General features: G+C 41.4%; 1 protein-coding gene across 1 annotated transcript; it reads left to right on the top strand.

Moving 5' to 3' along the window:
- The first annotated feature begins 1,605 nt into the window (after positions 1 to 1,605).
- Positions 1,606 to 27,085, top strand: LOC133967829 (tissue factor-like). The gene is made up of 7 exons (XM_062403490.1): positions 1,606 to 1,793; positions 2,396 to 2,516; positions 5,324 to 5,416; positions 11,475 to 11,575; positions 14,182 to 14,360; positions 17,406 to 17,571; positions 26,391 to 27,085. Exons 1-7 carry the CDS (start codon positions 1,727 to 1,729, stop codon positions 26,534 to 26,536), a joined length of 873 nt encoding a protein of 290 aa, XP_062259474.1. The 5' UTR covers positions 1,606 to 1,726; the 3' UTR covers positions 26,537 to 27,085.
- The last annotated feature ends 109 nt before the right edge of the window (positions 27,086 to 27,194 follow it).

The raw sequence follows: 27,194 nt of genomic DNA, 5'->3' as shown, positions 1-27,194 counted from the left end.
ATGTTACCATCTCACACTCTGAGAGGCCAGATTGTGAGATGGTAACGTCGTTCCAAGTGGACCAACGTTGCCACTGAACGTTTTCTGATGAGACTGGGTTGTTAAAGACATTTCATTAAGACCCCAAGGAACCATATCAACTGAGCTAAAATGGGCATAATATTTGCCCTTAAAGTAAATGAACAGGAAGACCCTCAATTAAAATTTGTAGGGGATGCCAAGAACTTTTTGGACGTGTTTTTACAACAAAATAATACATAAAAATAAATACATTTTCATTTGGTGAAATTAAAAAGGCACTTCTTTCGTTAGAAGAATAAAAATAAAAACTCTGGCTAAGAAAATAGGTCCTTGCCATTGATCGGGCCTGATAACCCAGGTGAAAGGAGTAGTGGCAACAGATGAATAAACAAAAACAATAGTTTATTAACAATTAACCTCAAACTACTTTCTAAAAAGGGAAAGCGACACTGACTGACAGCAGTAACAACTTAAGTCAAAGACCACAAAATAAAACCCTATGTGTTTTTGACATTTTGGCTTGGCAGAGTACAGTTTGTCAAATGTTATTAATAGCCTATCAATGTTGCCTTTCAAAAACGTGATCAGCCTTGTATCTTCTTGAATGTTTAAGTATACGGCTTATACAAACATGTTGTATACATTATGGGCAGAGTGTGCTTAATATATATGTTTCTTTGAGTGACTATGTATGTGTATGGTGGCAAAATCCCTACAAACAGTCACGTCTTTAACAGCTAGATGGATCTTTTCTCAGATGACACACATTGATGCAATGTTCCCACACAGTTGCTTGCTCAACACCATCATTTTTGTCTAAATAGATCACACATGTTTACTGCAGCTCTCTCTTGACCTGAATACTTGAACAGCTTGAAAAAACATGCGTCACCTATTCCCATAAGAATCCAAAATACACAGTGCTTTAGCTGTGGTATTTCATTTACTTCAGTCCCACATTCCTTGGCTTTGTTCCATGCTCTGCTGCCCCATGGGATAATAGATGAAGAGTAGAGCGAAGGGAGAATGTGTTCACTTAGAGCAATCATTTTTTAAGGAGTTAAATGTTATATTTATTTAACTTGAAATATTGAGAAAAGTTAATATCTTTGTAGATATGATAATGAGCTTGCCAAAGAGATTACTATTTTCTGTATTTGGGGCAACACTGAAAGCTTCTGACAAAAGTTGCATGCTGCGGCTGGAAACCAGGTTAAAAAGAGCTCTATTTGTGTGAACGCTACTTCTGCAGCATACTTCTGAGTTCTCCCTCCCACAGAGGAGGAATCAACCACTTGGTTCTTGTCAGGGTGTGTTTAACTATTGAGAACTAATTACTCATGTCTCTGTAGGTTGAAGCATTGGTCCTGTCACAGAGTGACTCTGTCCAACTTTTAAAGGGGTGTGGTGAGTCAGCACATTAACATTCATACTCTTAGCCATGATGAGTTGAAAATAAACAAGTTGTTGTTCAACACCCCATCATCAGACAAGCATATGGGAGGATCAGCAAGCAGAACAAGGCGGATCCCTAAACATTCCCCCTGTTTCCCCCATTTATTGCTCCCACACTCTTAACGCAAACCACATGTAAGTTGAGCGGCTACATGCTGGTGGAATATCTGATCTACAGCTGCTTGTTCTGTGGTGAGATTGTTTGAACACGATCAAGGACTGAAGGAGAACAGACCTGGGTTGTACTAACATGGCATCTGTAAAAACTGTCCTTTTCCTCGGATTTTGTCTTTCTGACTGGATCGTCATTACTGCAGGTAAAACTACATGACAGATAGATAGAGGTATGAGAAGATAGATAAGATAGATAGATCATGTTGATTGATGATTGTGTTAAATATTTTCAAGCAGAGGTAGGCCTGTGTCAGGTGATACACAACCATACTGTGAGGTTTGCGTTCATTTATCCAGATTATGAAACACTTACATGTGCTATATCTGCGTGGAGCTAAAATACAAGTAGAGGTGAACGGAATGTCATCAGACCTCATGACTAATCTCACAGCAGAACCCCATTCATAGAGAATGGACAGAGGGCAGCTATTGATCATAGAAGATGCCAAATGTCTTTCATTTTCATGTTTGATGTTATATGTATACTTTGTTGCTATATTTCATAGATGGCAGACAAATTCAAGATTATTACTTTATTGTAAGAGCCTCACTCTTTTGGCAGCTCAGCTTTACATTTGGTCTATTTTATGAGGAAGCAGAGGGTGGGAAGTTGGTGTCAAGTTATTCTCCAACTGATCTTCCAAGTTTGTTGACATTACACTCACTCAATGAAAAAAGTAAACCAGGAAGAAATATTGTCACATCACAGAAGAGTTGAAATTTACATGCAATATTTCATTCACAGAGCAAAACTTTGGGCCTAAGGTTGAGAACGTTCGCTGGCTGTCTCTGGACTTTAAAACCATCCTGACATGGAGTGTTCAAAAATCTAACAACACATACCAGTACAATGTCTTTTTCGCTGAGTAAGTACAAACATAAGCACACACAAACACACACACACACACACACAACCATATTTTTTTTCATTTCAGAACTGTCAAATTTCCCGGGAGTAAAGGTAAAGGGTAATGGTTTACTTAAGAACTTAAGCTCTTCCAACATTTGTGAAAACTGAATATGAACCATGAAGTTTATGAATGATACACAGCTCTGATGGCTCGCAGCTATCGAAGTATTTACACTGGTCTGTTTTCTTGCTGTCCTACTTCAGCACCCTGCCCATGAATGTTTTAATTTTCTGAGATAACTACTCCATACTTCTTTAAAATTGCATTCCCGTTGCAAAAACACCTACAAAAAGCTGTAAAATTATTTAATAATAACTGTTTAAAATTACAGATTGAATACTGCGCAGTGTACTTTTTTGGATTAACCAATGATAAGATATCCATAGTCTGTAGCTAATGGACAATTAACTTTTAGACAGTAAGGGTGGCAAACTCTTTTCTGTTCAATCAATCAAATTTTATTTGTATAGCCCATATTGACCAATCACAATTTGTCCCATATGGCTTTAACAAGATGTCCTAGTGTAACCTTGGATCTTAGAGATACAATTCTCCATACAGGGACTGATCCACTCAGGCAGTAGACGTGGATATCTTTTTAAGACAAGTCACTCCATTCATTGCATATTTGCAGGTTTAAAAGGCCTAGGTTTACATTATTTTACTGATTAACATTGATTACACTTGGTTCAGAGTGGCCTCGTTCTGGAGAAATAGTTTTTTCACTCAGAGATTACTAATAAAACTTTATTGCGTTTAGGTTCAGGTTATGGCTGACCTCCTAAAACCTCAATTTAAAAAGGGATTATGACAATGGGAATTGCAGTTCAAAGTTTATTTTTCCAAGCTATGATTTCTGCAGTACTAACAATCATAATGCAAAATTAATAATGAACAAACACCAGTCACCTAAACTAAATCAAATATTTAAAGTAAGTGACACAAACAGCACATTTGTAAATGCATAACAATCATATTGCAGATAATTAAGATAAACGCAACATTATTACATTTTATTGATGCATGGAGACCTCATATAAATGCGGAAATTTCCTTGCTACCACAACAGACATGGTGAGAAAAGTTTAAATGAATCCCCCTGAGTAAAAACTCATTATTATATTTCAGACAATCTGTGAGGAGCAGCTTATTTCAAAACTGAAGGTGATATCTCAGATTGCACATCTTGAAAATGAATTTTGTGGAGGACTTATTGAGAAATCAGTGTCATTTGCTTGTTTACATGCTGCTGTCTCTCAACACAGAGGAAGAAAAAGACTGTTGTGATAATCTTTTAAGATGTCAGACATTTACGCCCTGCACATGTCAATAGTTATACAGGCATAGGAGTCACTGGGATGAACAAGACAGGAACTTTCTCTCTTGCTGCACAACTCTGTGAACGTTTATTAACAAAATCAATTTGAATCCGATGTTGCCCATTCTTGAGACACAATGCTGTTTTTGGATTAGAAAGAGATAAGGATTCCACTTATAAATCAATGTCTATTTTTTTATTTAACAATTCAAGCACTGGTTAACCTGCTTGACCTGATGGCACGCCACTGGCAGCTATGTGTCTATCTGTTCCCGGTTGTTTTAGAGGTAAAATATTATTCTCCAGTTCAACTATCTGGCCCCAACATTATCTCATGGGAGGGAGCCAGAAGCATTAGGCACACTAATTCTTGTTCATGGGATAGATGTGGTTCAAAATACTTACTCCTCACAACGGAAGATAGCATGGAGGTGCCTTTGCATTTCACACAACTGGAGCTGAAATTATTGGATGACGGGCTGATATGGGTTCAGAGACAGGAGGGGGGCAGCCTTTTCCAACAAATTCACTGGAGATGGTCCGAGTTTGAAAGAGTTTATTCTTTCCCAAGATGTAAACCCGAGCCGGCTCCGGAACCAAATTTTAAACCTCTGCTTATATTTCCCAATCTAGTATCTGCTGTTGTCTATTCTACCAATCAGGAGGTGGGTTTCTCTACCTCCTTTCTGGCTCAAACTTCTGATTCATCCCGAGTCCTACTTGTCCAAGTTGACTTTTGTCTCCCATTACACTTCTAAAGTAGTGATTTGTCAATCAAACTTTGATGTCATTATAAATCTTTGGAGTCTTAGAAGGCCTCTGTTTCAGACCTTATTAAATTTCGGAAGCTCTGTTTACGACTCCGTTAGATTTGGCCGACGTCTCACTGCATTCTTTAGAGATTATTACATTTCTTTCATGCTGAATATATGTGCAACAAATGACAATGTTTAGTATGACATATACATAATAACATTTCTTTATCCTGGATATAGTATATGGAACAAATTATACAGTCTTGTGAAGGCATATATTTGCAACCAGAAATCTGTTCTGCATGGGCTTAACCTGTATGGTTGGTGTTTGGCGTCACTTAGTTTAAAACATAATCAACTGTAACATCATTTGTATGAGCGAATTTCCTTTCGAGGGTGACTCTCTCTGTGTCTGTTCTTAATTCAACATTTGTCAAAGGCTATACAAATTGTGCTAGATGCATATCATACACACTTTCAGATGCACACCCAGAATCAGATGTTTTTCAAAATAAATAAATCTAAATGTTAAAAAAAAATGTTTTCAGGTTATTTACTTCTTTTGTTATGTAAAATACAAAATTGTATTTCTGCAGATCTCTTGTGGACATGGGAAGTATTAAATGGCAAGATAAATATTTTAAATATGATTGAATAACAATTATACAATGTTGTCATTTGACTATTAGGGACGAAGACCCAGAGTGGGTTGAATCTGAAGAGTGCAGCCAAGTGTCAGATTTGGAATGTGATTTGTCCAATCACCTCAAGCCCTCTGACAGGTAGGAACCAGGAACATCTTGAGTATTTTATAATATGTATTAATATTAATAATTATTTGTAGAGGACTTTTCATTATGTTTCTTTCTAATCAGTATTTTAATTATATGTCCTGTGTCCTTACCCTTCTTTTTCCGACTTTTGATTTATGGTAGCTTACACTGCTTTCGGATATGCACTGAACTCGGAAGTGTATGTGTACGCAAATGTCCGAGCGAGAGCCTCTGGATTTCCTGTGGTGTACCTCTAATATAAAGTGTGTAGAAACTCCAGAGGAGCATATGTGGAAACACAGGAGATCCTCAGGATTCACTGTGAGAAAGTGGGAAGTTGCTGACATTTTTAACACTACCAATGAATATACATGGGAAATGTATACATTACCTCTGCCTGCTTCACCATCGCCTATACCTGAATCCTCAAGACTGTTTGTTGCAGTTGTGAATTCATCTGAGGGGAGAATCTCTCGCTGCGTTGTTGATGAGTGAAAGGAAACCTAAAGAGAAAGTCTTGACCCAGAGGTCATGTCTGAAACTGGTTAAACAGTTACATACATTTTGATAAAGCTAATCAAGTTTGAGTTTATAAATTACAAAACACGATATTACAGTATAACATACTCATATCAGGATCATCCAATCCAGATAAGTAGATCAGTGGAAATGAGGTACTTGGATCCAGGGCCGGTCTTTCCTACAGGCGACATAGGCGGCTGCCTAGGGCGCCAAAAACTGCGCCGAGCAAAAAAAAAAATAAAATAAAATATATATATATATTTTTTTTCTCTTTGGGGGCTCCGCCCACCTGTCAGATGCAGTCTGGATGAGGAACTGAATGCTCCGTGTCGTTACTGTTGCTGCATTCATACTGTATTCTACAGGTTAGTAGTGGGTGAGAGTCACCTACGTTAGCTCTTAAAGCTTGGCTTGATCACCACGGGTGTCATTGAGACATGTTGATGTTTTTTGATTGTCTACTTAAGGCCAAATTATACTTGTGTTGCACGGACGCACGCATTCACGCAAGACACGCAACACGCCCCTTTCGAGCCCTCTGGCGGCTTGCGTGCGTCCGACAATTTTGCTAAAGGCCAAATTATACTTGTGTTGCACGGACGCACGCATGCACGCAAGACACGCAACACGCCCCTTTCGTGCCCTCTGGCGTCTTGCGTGCGTCCGTGGATTTTTCTAACTATACGACAAAACGACGCGAGCCTCACGCAGCCCGCAACGCTTGTGATTGGTCGGCTTACTACATCCCGTCCGGAATCTAGTTTCCGGTTTCATGCCCCACAATACGCGGAATTCACGGAAGATTTAGAAGAACGAATATGGACCAAATAGATGAGCACTTGGCAGAAGAGATCCGAAAGTATGACCACTTGTATAACCCATCACTGACTGGCTGTTTTGTCCGCCAGAAATAGGCTATGAGGAGCCGGAGTGGCGATGTAAATAAACATTTGACGAAGAAGAAGACGTCTCTTCTTTGTGTGTTTATTTTTGAAAAAACACGCGCAACACGTTTAGGAAGCATAAACCAAAACGGATCCGTCGAAACAGCTGCGTGGCCTTCCGCGGTTGCAGTCGCAGGACTATAATTAGGCCTTAACTATACGACAAAACGACGCGGGCCTCACGCAGCTCGCAAGGCTTGTGATTGGTCGGCTGACTACATCCCGTCCGGAGTCTAGTTTCCGGTTTCAGGCCCCACAATACGCGGAAATCACGGAAGATTTAGAAGAACGAATATGGACCAAATAGAAGAGCACTTGGCAGAAGAGATCCGAAAGTATGACCACTTGTATAACCCGTCACTGACTGGCCGATTTGTCCGCCAGATATAGGCTATGAGGAGCCGGAGTGGCGATGTAAATAAACATTCGACGAAGAAGAAGACGTCTCTTCTTTGTGTGTTTTGTTTTTGAAAAAACACGCGCAACACGTTTAGGAAGCATAAACCAAAACGGATCCGTCGATGCAGCTGCGTGGCCTTCCGCGGTTGCAGTCGCAGGACTATAATTAGGCCTTAACTATACGACAAAACGACACGGGCCTCACGCAGCTCGCAAGGCTTGTGATTGGTCGGCTGACTACATCCCGTCCGGAGTCTAGTTTCCGGTTTCATGCCCCACAATACGCGGAAATCACGGAAGATTTAGAAGAACGAATATGGACCAAATAGAAGAGCACTTGGCAGAAGAGATCCGAAAGTATGACCACTTGTATAACCCGTCACTGACTGGCCAATTTGTCCGCCAGATATAGGCTATGAGGAGCCGGAGTGGCGATGTAAATAAACATTCGACGAAGAAGAAGACGTCTCTTCTTTGTGTGTTTTGTTTTCGAAAAAAAAAGTTACTCCGCCTAGTGTTCTGGCGGTGAATTGCGTTGCAACACGCGCAACACGTTTAGGAAGCATAAACCAAAACGGATCCGTCGATGCAGCTGCGTGGCCTTCCGCAGTTGCAGTCGCAGGACTATAATTAGGCCTTTAGACTGGTGAAACTTATAAACTCCGCAGGGCAGTGAGGGGAGACACTCCCGCACTAGGTGGGCGGGACTACATTCGCCTGTATAGGTGTTTATTTTACCTGCACGTCGTCTTGCAGGCGGGTCGCGATAGTATATTGTTTACTTTACAGTGTGTAGTTCAGCTCAGACACACACAGACTCTGTAATTCATGTATTGTTATTGTGGCTTATAAAGACCAGTTATAAGCTAATGTTCAATAGGTCTATATTATAAATGTTTATATTTCTTTACGAGTGATGATGTATATTAAGATGTTTGGAGAAAAGAGACACCATAATAATTGAATGTATGTTTTATGCACTTTAAAATGCAGTTACACTCAAATAAATCTTTGTCGCTGAAATTGTGTTTAATTTGAATAAGATACAGTCTGGATGTGGAACTGAAGGCTCCGTTTCGTTACTGCTGCTGCATTCCTGCTGTATTCTACAGATATACTTTGTTGCTGTGGTATCAATTTATCAACATATATCTCCAACCAATACTTTGACATTAAAAAAATTAATCTAACATTAGGGTAAAATGAGGCAAAAATCGAGGTACGAACGTCCTTGGTGTTGTCAGAACATGCTTATAATAAGTTTTCGTGGGGGGGGGGGGGGGGGGGGGGCGCCTGGAGTGAAGCTTGCCTAGAGCGCCAAATGTGCTAGGGCCGGCCCTACTTGGATCTAACTAAAGTGAAAACCACTATAAACCTAGAAATCTGGATCATTAACAAGAATACCTTTACTCTACATGAGATAGATAGATCGATAGATGGATACTTTATTAATCCCGAGGGAAATTCAGATCATCCAGTAGCTTGTACACTTAACACATCACTGATATATATACATAAATCACATACATCACATATATCACATACGTAGAGCATATATACAGATACAGGTATGGAATGCAATGATGTGATTGTGTCAGTGTCCAGTATTAAAGTGATTTTGTGCTGGAGTGGATAGTACAACAAAAAATAAACTGTATTTATATTTATAAAAACAGCAGAAATAAATAGATATATATAAATATATAGGAATATCAATCAATCAATCAATCAATCAATCAAATTTTACCTGTATAGCCCATATTCACAAGTTACAATTCTTCTCATGGGCTATAACAGGGCGTGACACCCTCTGTCCTTAACCCTCAACAAGAGTAAGGAAAAACTACAAAAAAAACCTTAAACAGGGTAAAAATACATAGAAACCTCAGAGAGAGCCACATGTGAGGGATCCCTCTCCCAGGACGGACAGAAGTGCAATAGGTGCCACGAATATGGTCGACTCATGCCGGAAAGATCTCTCCCCCCCATTCTCCCACTGTGTGGCTTTATGAAGCTGAATGGCTCTGGGGACAAAGGACCTCGTCAGCCTTTCCGATGAGCATGACAATGACAGGAGTCTGCCACTGAAAATGCTCCTCTGACCTATGAGAGTTTTGTGAAGTGGGTGGTGCTCATCGTCCAAGATAGACCGCAACCTACTCAGGGTCCTGCTCTCTGCCACTGTTGTGAGGCAGTCCAGTTCAGAGCCAACGACTGCTCCCGCCTTCCTCACCAGCCTATCCAGTCGCCCTGTATCCCTCTTCTTATTACTGCCTCCCTAGCACACAACAGCATAAAAAAGGACGCTGGCAACAACAGACTGGTAGAACATGCGCAGGAGTTTGTTGCAGATGTTGAACGACCTCAACCTCCTCAGGAAGTAGAGCCGGCTCTGACCCTTCTTGTAGATTGCTTCCACATTTGCTGACCAGTCCAGTTTATTGTCCATATGGACTACTAAATATTTGAAGGTGTTGACCACCTCCACACCGACCCCCTCGATGGAGACGGGGAGCAGAGGAGGCTGAGACCTCCTAATGTCTACCACCATCTGCTTGGTCTTAGTGGTGTTCAGCTGCAGGTTGTTGAGTGTACACCACTGCACAAAGTTATCCACCTGGCTTCTGTACTCCCCCTCCTGGCCAGCTCTGATACATCCCACAATAGCAGAGTCGTCAGAGATGTGGCATGACTCCGAGTTGTAGTTAAAGTCAGATGTGTACAGGGTGAACAGGACTGGTGAGAGCACAGTCCCCTGTGGAGCGCCAGTGCTGCACAACACAGTCTCAGAGACACAGTCTTTCAGCCTGACAAACTGTGGTCTCTCTGTCAGGTAGTCAGTGATCCAGGATACCAGGTGGACGTTCACACCCATCTGCAGGAGCTTGTCATTCAGTCGAAGGGGCTGGATGGTGTTGAAAGCACTGGAGAAATCAAAGAACATGATTCTCACAGCACATTTCCCCTTGTCTAGATAGGAGTGTGCCCTGTGCATGTGCTCTTTCAGCATGGTCTTCAGCTCTCCCTGTACGCGCTTCCGCTCTGCCTGGTCCCCATCTTTGATTGCCTTCTTTTTCATGTTGAGGAGATGTTTAACATTGCTGGTGATCCAGGGCTTGTTGTTGGGGAAGCAGCGCACCGTTTTAGTGGGTGTGACAATGTCCATACAGGAAGTTCAGGTAGTTGGTATTGCAGTGTGTGACCCCATCAATGTCCTCCCCAAAAGAGTCTTGCAGCACGCTCCAGTCCGTTGTTCCAAAGCAGTCCCGGAGGGCGTCCTCTGCCTCAGGAGACCACTTCCTGAAGGAGCAATACAAAAATTGATATTAAAGTATAGAGATACTGATTTAAAACTGTAATTTTTTTTACTATGTTCAAATCACTGATCATTTAGGATATTATTTCAAACAGATTAGAATCAATCAATCAGTCAACCAATCAGACTTAATTTGGAAAGCACTTTTCATGTGAATACTGTAACGCATAATAGTGTACAGAATTAAGGTAATTAGCATAACACCCAACCATCCACCCACCCTATCCATGCACAGATAAAAGCCAGTTTAAGTCTGGAAATGGGATGTCGCAGCAATAAGAGATTGTGTGTTAACATAAGCAGTAAATTATACCAACTCATTATATGCCTTATCATGTTCTGTCAATCCCTTGGGTATAAAGGTTCTTTCATCGTGCCTGATAAAGGCAGGCTTCACCAGTATGATATATATATATATATATATATATATACTGACTGCATATCAGTATATACTTAGTGCGACTATACCTTGAATCCAATTTTGAAACTAACAATTTAGTAGCACTTAAATGGCACTTACTTATAGCACATTGTAGTTTTGCTTTTACAATAAATCGTACTTCTTGTTGTTCTGGGTTTGTGCCCTCATGGTTAGGGCGGCTGTGGCTGAGGGGTAGAGTGGTCGTCCTCCAACCTGAAGGTCGGTGGTTCGAACCCCAGTCTGAACAATCTGCATGCAGAAGTGTCCTTGGGCAAGATGCTGAACCCTGAATGGACCCCCATAGAATAACAAAGTGCTGGGATAGATGCACTGTATGAATGTGTGTGATTGGGTGAAACTGTACTGTAAAGCGCTTTGGATAAAAGTTTCAGCTTAATGAAATGTAATGTAATGTGCATATCAAATATCAGTAAAACATATTTATGATGTATTCCTGTTGGGCAGGACTTACACTGCTGACATCCAAACCATACCTGACACCGGGAGCTATGACCCAGATGAGTTACCTCACACTTTTTCCCCACCCTTCAACCCCTATAAGGACAGTATGTATTGCATGTACACACACACACACACACACACACACACAAACACAATTTTCACACACCCATAGGAATAACACAGTAATGTAGGTATAGTAGTATTAAATATTGCTATCAGTGTCAATGGCAAAAAGAGAAGTGACAGATGAAGACAGTCAAAGGGTTCTCCCTTGTACAGACAATGGTTGCATATTAGTTGCATCTCATTTCACGACATCTAGATGAGTCAATTGATGACAAAATACTGAGACATTGCATTCATCTCTGTAAAACCCGGTACCTGAGGCTTTTCTTCATTCTTTTGGATATTTATGAATACTGGAAATCTTAATGTAGAGAATACTTACATTATGTAGACTAGAATAAAATGGCTAAATTCCAGTAATAATTAATATAATTAATATAGCAATATCAGAAATAACTTTTTTAAATCTTCCTAAGCTGACCGATATTAACACATATCGTTCTGTAAACGCGTGCAAAAGAAGCATCGCTCTTACTTTATTTGGTAAGTTTACAAAAACATGAGATTGAACAGGCAAGACTAGAGCTTAAATTGATAAAATCCCTCTTTATGTCCATAGATTTCTACAACACACACAAATTATTATTTTGATGCTAAATTTGAAGGAGACATAGTCAGCCTGTGCCATGCACTCTTATTAAGACTGAATATAGTCATTTAGCTGTCTATATCATCAGAAATAAAGTGAAAAAATCTGAATTCAGTCAAAGGAATTCCCTTGGATATGAGGAGCATATGAGTTACAGAAATGTCGAAAAGTACAAAAAAGTCATCTAACTTCTAACCATAACCTTTACCCTCAAAATCAATAGATTCAAACTTGTCTATTTCCTATTAGTTTAGGGGAGAGCTTCAAGAGGCGTTTTGTGTTAATGTCTCCCTTTAATATGCTTCATTCATTTCCAAAGGGCAAAGGTTAAACTTGGGGGCTATGATTTTTAAACCTGTTGGAGGGAGAAATTGAGCCATTTTGCTACACTCGTACTGCAGAACTATAACATGTTAAAATATTCACTAAACTGTACATATGTATAAAACATTGTGTTCTATCGAGCATGTTTATGCCCTTTGAATTGCATCTATTTAAGGGAATCTATCACCATTCTTGGGCCCAAATAATTCTTTACAAAACAATGGGACCTCACACCAGTCAGTGCTCTGACCTTAATTCCGATATCAATCAATCAATCAAATTTTATTTGTATAGCCCATATTCACAAATTACAATTCATCTCATAGGGCTTTAACAGGGTGTGACATCCTCTGTCCTTAACCCTCAGCAAGAGTAAGGAAAAACTACTAAAAACCCTTTTAACAGGGTAAAAATATGTAGAAACCTCAGAGAGAGATGCCATGTGTAGGAGAACATCATCAATAATCAAAGTCTCTAGCAGCATTTGATGAGGGTAGACATCCCGAAGGACAACCCCAACATGACATGCGGAGTCCCGCTGCAAGCACAGTCCATGCTCAGCAACCATCCAGACCACGATTCACCATCCAGACCAGACGCCACTCCAGTCCTCAGTCACCGTCCACCGGCGCCCACCAGGACCCATCACAAGCCACCACCGCGGTCCTGGTCCACCGCCCGTGCCCAATGCCAACGCGACACAGGGTCCGCCACCAGCACCACGATCAGCCCCGGTGCACGATCCACAAACCGCAATCCATGGTGCGGCCACAGAGGCCCTGTATCTGCGGGTGATAAAGCAAAGGAGATTCCGGGGAAGGGGGATAGGGATGGAGAAGAGGAAGCTGGAAAGAGAAGCTCCGTGTGTCATGTGTCATAAAATAGAACAAGTAACGTTCTGGCGCACTAATTAGCTCTAACTATATGCTTTATCAAAAAGGAAGGTTTTGAGCCTACTTTTAAACAAAAAAATGGTGTCTGCCTCCCGAACTGAAAGTGGTAGATTATTCCACAGCCGAGGGGCTTGATGGCTAAAAGCTCTGGCTCCTACTCTACTTTTAGAGACTAGAGGGACGACAAGTAGGCTTGAATTCTGGGAGCGGAGTGCTCTAGCGAGTTTATAAGGTACTAACAGCTCTTTAAGGTAAAGGTGAGGAGGAGAATTTTAAATTCTATTCTAGATTTAACTGGAAGCCAGTGTAGCGATGCTAATACTGGAGAAATGTGCTCTCTTCTCTTTGTTCTCGTCAGGACACGTGCTGCAGCATTTTGGACGAGCTGTAGAGTCTTTAATGACTTACTGCTGGAGCCTGATAATAATGAATTACAATAGTCCAGTCTCGATGTAACAAAGGCGTGGACTAGTTTTTCTGCATCTTTTTGTGAAAGGACATGTCTAATTTTTGAAATATTATGCAAGTGGAAAAAAGCGGTCCTAGAAATTGGTTTTAAGTGACTAATAAAGGATAAATATATGTAAATAATATGAGAAGACTTCATAAGCATGTGAGTGGTAAGTTACTACTGCTGCTAGTCGGTGTGGAGGTAGTTTCAACAAACAGACTACTGTGATCATTTGTGAGCACACAACCACATACACAGTAATACACAGGAAGTCTGAATATGCCTGACAGTAGCCTGATCATCATTGCTGATTTTCCCTCTCCTCAGGTAATATCAGTGCTGTGCATTTCACTGTGGAGGCTGTAGATGAGACGACAGTAACTGTCAACATCAAAGATACTCTGACCAGTGTCCATCTGGGTGAGAAGCAACTCACCATCAGAGACATTTTCAAAAAAGATCTCAAGTACAAGATCAGCTACTACAAGTCTGGAAGCACAGGCAAGGTACAGTATTGCAGTTTTTTCAGATTATGGTCAGAAACCACATACAGTGCATCCGGAAGGTATTCACAGCTGTATTTTATTTTTTTTGCAATGGATTAAAAACAAAAATGAAGAAATCACATATACATAAGTATTCACAGCATTTGCCATGACATTCAGACTTGAGCTCAGGTGCATCCTGTATCCACCGATTATCCTTGAGATGTTTCTACAACTTGATTGGATTCCACCTGTGGTGAATTCAGTGGATTAGACATGATTGGGAAAGGCACACACCTGTCTATATTAGGTCCCACAGTTGACACTGCACGTCACAGCACAAACCAAGCGATGAAGTCAAAGGAATTGACTTCATCCTGTCTCGGATACCCTGTATCGAGGGTCCGATCTGGGGAAGGATACAGAAAAATCTGTGCAGCATTGACGGTTCCCAATGAGCACAGTGGACTCCTTCATCCATAAATGTAAGAAGTTTGGAACCACCAGGACTCTTCCTAGAGCAATCGGGGGGGAGAAGGGCCTTAGTCAGGGAGGTGATCAAGGACCCGAAGCTCACTTGGACAGAGCTCCAGCGTTGCACTGTGAAGAGGGGAGAAGCTTCCAGAAGGACAACCATCTCTGCAACACTCAGGCCTGTATGGTAGAGTGGCAAGACGGAAGACACTCCCCAGTAAAAGGCACATCACAACATGCCTGGAGTTTGCCAAAAGTCACCTGAAGGACTCTCAGACCATGAGAAACAAAATTCTCTTGTCTGATGAAACAAAGATTGAACTCTTTGGCCTGAATGCCAAGCATCATGTCTGGAGGAAACCAGGCACCGCTCATTACCTGGCCACTGCCATCCCTACAGTGAAGCATGGTGGTGGAAGCATCATGCTGTGGAGATGTTTTTCAGCGGCAGGAACTGGGAGACTGGTCAGGATCCAGGGAAAGATGAATGCAGCAATGTACAGAGACATCCTTGATGAAAACCTGCTCCACAGCGCTCAGGACCTCAGACTGGGGTGAAGGTTCATCTTCCAACAGGACAACGACCATAAGCTCACAGCCAAGATAACACAGGATTGGCTGCGGGACAACTCTGTGAATGTCCTTAAGTGGCCCAGCCAGAGCCCAGACTTGAACCCGATTGATCGTCTCTGGAGAGATCTGAAAATGGCTGTGCACCGACGCTCCCGCCCCAACCTGATGGAGCTTGAGAGGTCCTGCAAAGTACAATGAGAAAAACCTTCCAAAAATAGGTTCGCCAAGCTTGTAGCATCATACTCAATGAGAGTTGAGGCTGTAATTGCTGCCAAAGGTGCTTCAACAGAGTATTGACTAAAGGCTGAGAGTACTTATGTACGTGATGTATTTTCATTCTTTATTTTTAATAAATATTCAAACATTTTATACAAACTTTTTATTGTGTGTAGAATTTTGCGGAAAAATTAACTGAATCCGTTTTGTAATAAGGCTGTGAATACTTTCCTGATGCACTGCATATATATATATTAGTGCTGTCAAAAGATTAAAATATTCAATCACGATTAATCACATTTATGCATAGTTAACTCCAAATTAATCGCAAATTTGTATTTATTCTAAATGTTCCTTCATTTATTTTTTTCCATAATTTTTTATTCATTTTAATGCTCTTATCAAAATGGAAAAGTCGATTGGCTTGCTTTATGCAAATGTTTTATTTTAATGAAAAACAACATTGCCAAACAGGGTAGTACAAAATAAAATTATAAAGTGCACATTTCAGGTAAACATGGAAAAATGTTTTGAAGTTTGCTGTGAACATAGTAGTCAGGCCTCTTGTTTCAGAAACAATGAACCGTAACAGTTAGGTTACCAATAGAAGGTAATTCTTCTACTTCTTTGCTTTGAGCCAGCTACTCAAACAGACAAGCAACAAAATAACTAAAAAAAAAAAATACAGAGGCAAGTGTCGGCCTACTTTGACATAAATTAAACACAGAACTTTGTAGGGGGTATTTGAGTCCTCCCTATATTTGTGGAAAATGTATGAAATAAGAAGTACCCTTTTTTTAAATAAATAAAAACATTTAGCTGCAGCCTAATTGCTTAAAATAATTATATTTTAGTTGGCGAAATATTAAAACAAAAAGTAAGAGCAGGTCAGACTGGAGGTGAACACAGATACTGAAGCTCGGTAGAAACCACCAACTGCAGCTTCTGCAGAGTGCTGCGCTGTTGGTGCTGCGCTGATCTCTGAGCAGCTGAGACCAGAGTAAAACTCTGTGTTTTCACTGTTTCTATAGTTAAGAGGCAGTCAGTCACTGAGCGGCTGCTTCACGTGAACAAGCTCTGATCTTGCTGTGTCTCTCTGAGTGAGTGAGTGAGCGGTGGAGCCACCGGACCGGTATGCTATTTGGGAGCACACTCACACACTCGCTGCTCCTTGTACTTCATGACGGCCTGATACGATGATGTTTGAAATAATTATTGTGACTTATTCAACCACCAACATTTTCGCCTTGCATCGTCAACAAAAGTTAAAATAGATTTAGTCATAGTTTTTATTTTCAAAGATCCGTTATTTTTGGCGTGACAAATTGGATGTGTAGCGTGAGTGCATGTGAAAACATGCGTGTGTCACACGGCGAAAGCGTGAGAGTTGGCAGGTCTGCGTTAAATTGCGAGATAAAAATTGACCTCGTTAAAATGGGTTTGCGTTAACGTCGTTAATAACGCGTTTAATTGACAGCACTAATATATATATATATATGAATGTCGTATTGATGCTTTTGTCTTTTGTTGGTTTAACACTTACAAATCAATGAGGTGCAGTGGTGCTGGTAACTTGATGGTGTTGTCTTCGGGCAGAGCCCACTGTTTGTACCTGTTTCTAATTTATGATAAACCTAGCTAACCAGCTGCAGCTCAAATTACTTTCAGGAATGTAATTTAAATTAAATGATATGTATTGAACCATACATACTTTATACTTAGGTTTATTAATAACTGCTGAAGGTCCTTGCAACTGAATGTTAACAAGATGTGTTTGTGATATTTTCCATTCTTTCCTGATAGAGAGACATCCTATCTGACTCGAGTATGGCACAGGTATCTGGGCTGGATCCAGGACAGAGTTACTGCTTCATGGTAGCAGCTTACATCCCCTCAAGAACCAAACCCCTCAAGCAGGGAGCCTGGAGCCAACAGCGGTGTACGGAGGGATACAAAAATGTCCTGCAAGGTCTGCACCCTCCGTATACACTACACACACTATACTATACTAAACAAAAACACCTCACAAATTATAGGCTAGACCTTAAAGGACCCATCCTATGCCCATTTTACCACAGTTGATATGGTTCCTTGGGGTCTTAATGAAATGTCTGTAACATATTTTGGTCAAAATACCACAAGGATAATTTAAAACAGCACCCTTTTTACCCTGTCTAAAACAGCCCTCCTCAGATTGACCTGTTTGAGTGCCCCATTCCCCTCTCATTCCCTACATGGGCATGGTTGGAACATGACGTAGTTTTTGGGACGGTAGACATGCCAGATACCCAAATTAACGTGTAAAAGCACTACAAAAGTGGAATTTTCATAATATGTCCCCTTTAAATTCCATCATATAAATTGATAAAATCACTGAATTCTTTATTATATACAGTCCCTGAACCTCCTTTCTTCAAGGTATGGCGGGAATTTGTATTTAATTCCCTGGTGAGGAAATAAACCATCAGACTCAGTGAACAATTCAATGATCTCAAAGTATTTAATTAATGGTCAAGAAACAATTTACAGAGAATAGATTTGAACACAGACAGAGTTACTGAGCAAAAACTTGGCCAAGCGGGACAGAATCTCCAACACCACTGCAGGTATCAAGATTCTGACAACCGGCGAGATGAGATGTGCCAGCTTTATGCACAGCTCAAGGGTTCACGTCATCCTTCAATATCATGCAGGCAGGACGTGTCCAGTGGCCAGACTTTGTCAGCGAAGGGATAAATGCCCCCCTCTCTCCTGAGTGTATAGACACTGGGATAAACATCATATAGTCACAAGGGCATTTAGGCTCAAAGTAACTAACATTTCCTGATATCAGGCAGATGCAAACATAAAGTGGAATGTATATAATGATGTTTCCTCAGGTCAAGGTTTGAGCATAGCTGTCAGGACAGGAGGATCTGTTACATTACAAAGATGACAGTTAGATTCATAATTTCCACGACAGAAGGCACATGTCTGCCTGGTTGTAAACCATTCACCAGTCTGATGAAGGAGGGCTTTTCCATTTAACTATGAGGGTGTAAATCTCCAACAATGTAGTCAATTACGAGTTTGTCTACCTGTTGCTAGGAAATCATTCCCTGACACAATGTGGTTTGGGTCATTTGGGGCGGTTGATCTTTTTTTTACTTTCAATTCCTTGGAGATAACTTTTTAGGCTAGCTGGATGCTTCAGCTCCACATGCCGTTTTAAATTAGATGCGGATGAGGCTGACATCCGGACTTGCTTTTTCAGCGCAGGAGGACACAATTTGCACAGAAAGGTGAGATATTTACTCCCGAAAATAATAATAAGGTGCATCGTATTGTTGGGACATGGTTTTTGTGCAAACCACAGGCCTCCTTTCAGTCAAACTTGTAACAAACATGCCGCATGTCCTGGAGTGGACTCAATCCCCCAAGATGCAACAGGTTCCATTGATCTTTGAAAATCAGGAACTCAGTCTCCCAGAGGATGTAACAGGATGCTGCATGTCCTGGGGTCTGGGCAATGTCACACAAAGGTGTCAAGAGCCACAAGGGTCAACTCCTATTGGTCACTCTGGTCCAAGACCTGTGAGGTCACCAGGGCCAATATAAGGAGAGGTCTCCCCAAGCTCTCTCTCTTTCTACAATCCTTCGAAGGCCAGCAGGCTGTCCAGCCTCTCTTCTCCTACATCGCCAAGGGGGGGGGGGGGGGGGGCCTGGCTGATCCAGCTTCCTTCTCTATCCAACCCACAACCGGAGGTCAGAGGTGCAGCTCCCCTGCTCACCCTTCAAGGAAATCTCCTCGCCCTTCAAGCTCTACCAAACTCCTCGTAGCGACGCGATGTCCTGCAGGAAAACTTCAACCAGCATCTGAGCACACGGCTCGACAGAAACGCAAATGCAGAACTCTACGACCTCAAAGCCAGGAGACGTCACAGAACTGCAAACTGAACAGCAACTTCTTTTCCTCTTTCCCTCGGACGGGTAACATAATCTGGGCTTAATAATTATACTACGCTAAGCAAGACTGTTTATTTGATCGGTGTGTGTTTATAAGTTTGATATATGCTGTGACGTTGTAGGCATAAGTTAAAGGAAGGTTAATAGTTAGGCTCGCCACAGGCTTTGTCCCTGACTCTATCATTATCTGATTAACATCCACACAAACACGCATAGCATCTCACCTAGTTAAACCTTCCCCTTGTGCCGTAAAGCAACCTCAGAAGAAGGGGGGGGGGCTCTTATCTTAGGGACCATTCTTTAAAGCATGCTAATTTACATTCACACACACTCACACACCTCCTTGTTAGTCAGTTGGATTGTTTAGTAATTCGTGTTTTTATACTTTATTATGTTCATAATAAATGTTCTCCTTTCACAAATGATTTGTCATTAATAAGTGAATTTTGCCAACCGTTACACTGTTAAGAACTCCATAACCTTCATTGTTCATTATATAATCTTTAATGGTAAAATAAAAATAGATTTCTAATTGAACTAGATCTAAATGAGACTGATCTTAATCAATAAATTGGCTATCTTTTCCCTTCTATGAAGGGTGGTGCCCCGCGAGAACTTTAACCAATTAAAGTTATGATTTAATATTAATATTTTAAATATTAATGTTTTACATTTTATTTTGATAACCAAATTTATTGAGTGCCTAAAGGCACACCATTCTATGGTAACTCTTTTTAAGCACTATTGCACAACAGTATGTAGTCGCAGAGTCTACGTCTATGCTTTCACTTGAGATTTTTATATGAGACCGAGAGCTGTTTTCTTGGAATTCGTTGCTTGCTTTGTCTACATGTGTGTGCGATGAATCATGGGTAACGTAGTTCCCATGATTCCTCAGATAATATGATATGAACGTGTTCACCGTTTAAATTCATTATTTGTCATTAGGTTGCATTCAGTTCATCGTTCAAATAAAAATGTACGTGTTCTTTTAAACCCGTTCATGCAAAACACTGCCAGAGGCCAACAATGTGTATAATACCGGCAAAAACAATGGAAGATTTAGAAGAACGAATATGGACCAAATAGAAGAGCATCTGGCAGAAGAGATTCAAAAGTATGACCACTTGTATAACCCGTCACTGACGAGAAAAAGGGGTAGAGCGGTTGTCCTCCACCCTGAAGGTCGGCAGTTCGATCCCCAGTCTGACCCATCTGCATGCTGAAGTGTCCTTGGGCAAGATACTGAACCCTGAATGGCCCCCCATAAAATAACAAAGTGCTGTGAAAAGATCAGTGTTTCCATAGTTACTTTGAAAAAGTAACTTAGTAACTTTACAAGTTACTTGCTTTTAAAAGTAACTTAGTTAGATTAAAAGTTAGTTGATTTTAAAAATAACTAAGTTAGATTACAAGTTACTTTATTATTTACATTCAGCAGCTGCCGACAACACCCCCACCGCCTAAACATAAAAATGACAACCGGTTTAGCCAACACTCACTTAATTAGAAACCGCCGTATGCCTCCCCCCCGCGCGACCGGAGGGTACCCCCAACGGGCGCTGTAGCTGAGGTGATCTGACGGGACCGACACGCGTCCAGAGTCGCTGCCGCCGACCGCTGTACCCGGTCCCCTCCAACCGGTCCCCGCCTTCCGCAGCGCCGACGGACACCGCTCCGCGGCCCACTAGAAGGAAAGCCCCCGCTCTGCGGACGAGCACCTGCCCCCCCAAAAAAACGTTGAGGCGTGCCGCACACCGAGCCTCCGCCAGCGTGGTGAGGAGGGTGACGGGCCGACTGCTCCCCCAGCCGCAGACAAGCGCTTTAACCACAAATACCGAAATAGTAACGCAAGGTGACTTGGACAAGTAACTTTAATCTGATTACTGGTTTGGAAATAGTAACGCGTTAGATTACTCGTTACTGAAAAAAGTGGTCAGATTACTCTAATCTGCCAGTAACGCGTTAGGAAAAGATGCACTGTATGAATGTGTGTGTGAATGGGTGAATGTAAAACTGTACTGTAAAGCGCTTTGAGTGGTCATCAAGACTAGAAAAGCGCTATATAAATACAAATCCATTACCATAAAAAACATTGCTGTGCTGAGCCCAATGAACCATGCTGCACTGTATGGAACCTCCTCTGAGACGGATGGACAGACTGACAGTGAATACAGTACAAAGGATACGATGGAAATTTTTAATTCAGAGATTTTTGAATGGATTTTGGTGGATGATGCTAAAGCCACAACAATCTGCTCCCCCCACCTAGTGGTATTATTAGTGGCTGCAGCTCCTGAAAACACAGACAAAAATCTTATCACATATTTGCAGATTGCTGCGTACATCAGCTGTTGGTTGGGTTGTGTGGTCTGGGTGTGTGAGTGCCTCACCTGTGAGTTGCTGCTGGAGGTCTTGAAGTTGGCGTAAAATTGGTTGAGCTGTTCAGGCAGAGTGATGGTGAAGTTGTTAATCCCTTTTGTGGGATGATGTGATGTGTTGCACGCCCAGCCTCATCAGCCCGGCATCAGCAGTAGAGCAGAAGCCATCCAGTTTCTCATTGTACTGTTTTTTAGTATCTTTGATGGTTTTTCTCAGTCTGTACTTTGCTGCTTTGTACTCCATCTCATTCCCTGATCTAAATGCGAGACACCAAGCATGGAGCATCTGACATACCTGATTGTTCATCCAGGGATTCTGGTTTGGAAGCTTCCTGGCTTGTATGGTGGGCACACTGTTATCAACGCAGGTGCTAATGTACCCAGTCACACATTCAGCGTATTCCTGTAAATTGATGGAAGAACCCTCCAGTTTGGCTGCAGTTTAAACACATCCCAGTCTGTCTGTGAGAAACAGTATGTACATATTTTCAAATTCAACACAGAGGTTAAAGACGGACTTGAAGATTTTTGATTACACATTTTCAAATCTGTTTACACACACAAACACACACACACAATCTTAAAAAAAATGTGCAGATCCATGTTCATATTCCAAATGTGATTATAAACAGTTGGACGGAGACTCATATTTGTCAAAAGTTTAGCAGCCATTATGGTCGCATATGCTTAGACATTTTCAAAGTTTCATGATCCTCAAAAATAATCTTTGTGAACGAATACTCTTTACTTGGTCTCACCTGTTGTGCAATAGTAGGAGTAGAATTGACGTTGGCTAATTATTAATAATCATGAAATATGATTATTAAATTAACAATTATTTATTAAAAATAATCAAAAATGATAAAGCTATTAATTAAGAACAGTAACACATTTAATTAGAAATGATACGGTTATCCATTAATAATAGTTAAAATAATTAATGAAAACAATAAAATTATCAATTAAGAATAATACAAATCTGTAATCATTGCTTATTGTCGCGGGGCACCACCCTGGTTACAGGGACCAACAATTCAATCTTTAAATATCAGTCTCATAATGATAAATGTCAAATCAATAATCTCAATATTTAATATTAATAATTATTTAATTAACAGTGAAGGCTTCTAAGTTCGAGCACAGGCAATCATAATCCAGCTGCAATCACATACATATGCACAAATAATCACAGACTACAGATACTTTAATTACAAAAGCATTTATTAAAAAGGGGAAATAAAGTTATAATGTTATGCAATGATTCATCATTTTAACAAGCTCCGATATTTCAAAGATAAACACAGCAGCAGCACTTATCACAATTCAGAAAATACATGTAAAACCGGCGGTCTACCTATGTATGTCTGTCTCGGTGTGTGTGTGTGTGTCTGTGTCAAAGGGTCTCTCTGTGTGTGTGTGTCTATGTGTGTGCATGTGAAATACAGTTAGTGTTATCTAATGATTCATCATTTTAACAAACTCCCATATTTCAAAGATAACAGCAGCAGCTTATCACAATTTAGAAAACACATGTATTCATCTATGTGTATCTGTGTGTGTGTATCTGTCCGTGTCTATCAATGTGTCTCTGTGTCTGTGTGAGTGTGTGTGTGAGTGTGTGTGAGAGAGAGAGAGAGAGAGAGAGAGAGAGAGAAAAAGAAGAGAGAGAGAGAGAAAGAAGGGGCGTGGCGATGACGCAGTCACGTCACAACCAAGATGGCGGCCGATCATGATTCGTGGAACCAAGGCCTAAAAACTCTCAAAATGGCGAATTGACTACAAAACAAGATGGTGGAGCCGTTATGAATTTAGAGCCAGAATGGGAGGAGAGTGAGAGAGGAGGCGTGGCAATAATAGACTCAAAATGGTGGTTTAACTTGCGTTCTTCAAAATGGAGTCTATGTTAATGACACCATGTGGCCGGAGCTCACACTGGTGGTCGTCACCTGAATTACACAAAGGGATTTTCAGACAAAGGGAATTCTTTGTCTCTACTTTGGCGTTCGGCCGCATGGCTTCCAGATGTGTCCAGCCTCTCTGAATATAGATTTAACTATGTTACATGAACTGTATTCTAAATACAGATCGGATGTGTGTATAGGTCGGTTTAGAAGGAGAGAGAGAGAGAGAGAGAGAGAATACAAGGAGAGAGCAAAGCTCTTAAAAGCACCGTCAGAGACAAGTTACATCAATCAATCAAATTCAATCAAATTTTATTTGTATAGCCCATATTCACAAATTACAATTCATCTCATAGGGCTTTAACAGGGTGTGACATCCTCTTTCCTTAACCCTCAGCAAGAGTAAGGAAAAACTACAAAAAACCCTTTTAACAGGGTAAAAATATGTAGAAACCTCAGAGAGAGCCACATGTGAGGGATCCCTCTCCCAGGACGGACAGAAGTGCAATAGATGCCACGTGCAGGAGAACATCATCAATAATCAAAGTCTCTAGCAGCATTGATGAAGCACAGTCCATGCTCAGCAACCATCTAGACCACGATCCACCATCCAGACCAGACGCCACTTCAGTCGTCAGTCACCGTCCACCGCCGCCCACCAGGAGGACCCATCACAAGCCACCACTGCGGTCCTGGTCCACCGCCCGTGCCCAATGCCAACGCGACACAGGGTCCGCCACCAGCACCACGATCAGCCCACATGACTCAGAATCCGCCACACTGGATCCAACACCGCGACCCCCGGTGCGCGATCCACAAACCGTAATCCATGGTGCGGCCACAGAGGCCCTGGATCTGCGGGTGATAAAGCAAAGGGATTCCGGGGAAGGGGGATAGGGATGGAGAAGAGGAAGGAGAAGCTGGATTTATTTACATTTACTTTACCACTCAGCACCCAAGTGGCGTTGTGTGCTGAGGTTTGACCGGTAAAGTATCTTTAAAGTTGTTCAAACAGTCACAATGAGCTGGAGACGCTGCTCACGGCGCTTAAAAACTATGGCACAAGGCCGTAACCGGAAACCGGAAGTGGCGAATAGCCGCTAAAACACTGGAGACTCTGCGGTCTCATACAAAACAAATACATTCAAGTATTAAAACAATACGCTACGTATTAGATTAACATCTGCCCAGACAATAAAGCCTCTTACTGTGACCTTCACGGTGTTGCATGCGCGTGTCGCGCGGATATTTCGGAAGTCCAGTGAATAATCGTGGCCGCTCAAGCTCTGTTGCGCTGGTTCCTCTGTCGCAGCGGCGTCGGCTGGGCCGAATAGGAACGGATTCTGCTTGCTCCTCAATGGGATGAACGTCGTGCTTCTTCTTCAGGGGACGGCTGTGGAAGCCGTTTGTAGATAGTTGGGAAAGTAAAGTCCGTGGGGAAAGTGAAACAGTCTGAGATTGTTTTCCGCGTGCAATTTCCTGTTTGGTCTTTTCAAGTTAAAACAAAAATAGTCTCTATCAAAGTAAGATCAAACTTAAGATAGAAGAAAATGAAAGAAATGAAAGAAAATAACTCTGGTTGCCCCCTTTAGCAACTAAATCATCTGGAAAGACCCGGAGGGGTCTGTTGACGTCTTCGTGGCAGGGGAAATGGCTGATAAACTAAAAGTTAAGGTTACCCCCTTTAGCAACTAAAACAGCTGGGAGGCCCCGAAGGGGCCTCATGATGTCTTCAGAGCCGGGTCAAAATGGCAGCGATTATTGATGTCTCAGTGGTTTTATTCTACCTGAGAGGTTCTGCCTCCTTGAGGTGCTGGTCATGGGATGATGCTGGCTTTTAGCCAATTGAGTGTCAGAGGTCAAAGGAGAGTGGGAGGGGCCAGGAGCAGAGCAGGGGTTTCTGGGGAGACCCCAGGGATTAAGTTAACACCAGAAGATACAATCTCCGTGCTGGATCTTAGAGGGAGACTTTAGCTGGCTTCATCTTGGCTCAAAGGCCACGCTTTTACGACCCATTGTGTGTGGATCCTACCACATGGTTAGTTCTGTAGGGACTCTTGCCCAACACACCCAAGTACCACTTTAACAATAAGATATTTATTACCATAAGATGTCGCACTAGCACCAGCATCTCAGAACAAAAATAAAAGAATCATGAATCATTATTTAATTATAATTTGATTTCACAAGTGATGTTGGTTAATGACGATGCATCTCCATGTACCACCTTATAGAAACTACTGTCAATGCTTTGTTGGCACTTTTTACACATGTGTGCTGCCCTCTACTGTTCAAAACTTAATGTAATTAACCCCTTCACTGTTTTTCAGTGGGATTAAAGAATGGATTTGGATGTGGCATGGACAAACACTTATTTCTTTCATCAATTTGTTTTTATTTATACAGCCTTTATCTTCCATATTGGTTAGGGTTAGGCTTATTGGTTGGTTTAGCATAGGAACCTGCACATGGAAGACACTAGTTGTTAAATTCCGTACACTAAAGTGATGAACAATGAGCCACAATCCTCTGTCTAACTGTTCCTTTCATTGATCCTGCAGAGCTGAGTGTTGGAGCATGGGTTGGTGGAATCTTCATCCTCCTCACAGTCCTCATCCTCATTTCTACAGTGACGGTACTCTGCTACAGACGTAACAAACAAAGATACGAAACCACGCAGACATCTCAGGCATCGGCACCTATTTAGATGTTTTTCCAACACAAGAAGCTGGTCCCAAATAAGTTCTGTCTCTTTTCATTTTGTAGGAGAACATTATTTGGATTCCAATGTGTTGTAGTAACAATTTACAAATGTTAGATTTACAGTCAAACTTAACTTAACTTTAAGCATCACCTCTGTATTACTGCCATCTGTCCTATGGTTTTGAGTGGCTTATCTGGACCCACAATTTCATCACAACTTCATACCCCAAAATGTTCTTTTAACACAGGCCGCCGCTCCAGCTAACATCACACTGTTTTCTCAAAACATGTTTTTTTTACCTTCTGCCAATGCGTCTTCTCCTTTAAATTCCCTCACAGTTCTCTCTTAAGTAGGGTCTATTGTCCTATTATAGTTCATCAGCTCATAACTCCTCTTCTAGGAGTGTGGGACTCCTCTATTAATTCGATTTCTACAATACTTTAAGCCGTATGTGATTCAGAATCATTATTCTGTTATTTTTTATTTCCATTGAAAAAAGTGTGTTGATCAAAGAGATGTGAAACCAATAAAACACGTGAAATGTTCAAGTTGTCCAGACCCTGTCTCATTAGTGATGTTTAATAAAAAATACAGTTTGAGTAGTAACTAACAAGCTGCTAGAGTTTGACATTGTATCTAAGCTGAAACAAAGAGAGTAATC

This window comes from Platichthys flesus, chromosome 14 (assembly GCF_949316205.1).
Source record: "Platichthys flesus chromosome 14, fPlaFle2.1, whole genome shotgun sequence".
NCBI classification, from domain to species: Eukaryota; Metazoa; Chordata; class Actinopteri; order Pleuronectiformes; family Pleuronectidae; genus Platichthys; species Platichthys flesus.
The sequence above is the reverse complement of the archived record's forward strand: the minus strand, read 5'-3'. Positions and strand labels throughout refer to the sequence as shown.

Excerpts from the sequence above, each read along its gene's own strand:
- LOC133967829 (XM_062403490.1), top strand. The coding sequence starts at position 1,727 with ATGGCATCTGTAAAAACTGTCCTTTTCCTCGGATTTTGTCTTTCTGAC. Across the intron at positions 1,794-2,395 it reads CTGGATCGTCATTACTGCAG|AGCAAAACTTTGGGCCTAAG; the intron begins GTAAAACTACAT and ends TTTCATTCACAG. Across the intron at positions 11,576-14,181 it reads CTTCAACCCCTATAAGGACA|GTAATATCAGTGCTGTGCAT; the intron begins GTATGTATTGCA and ends CCCTCTCCTCAG.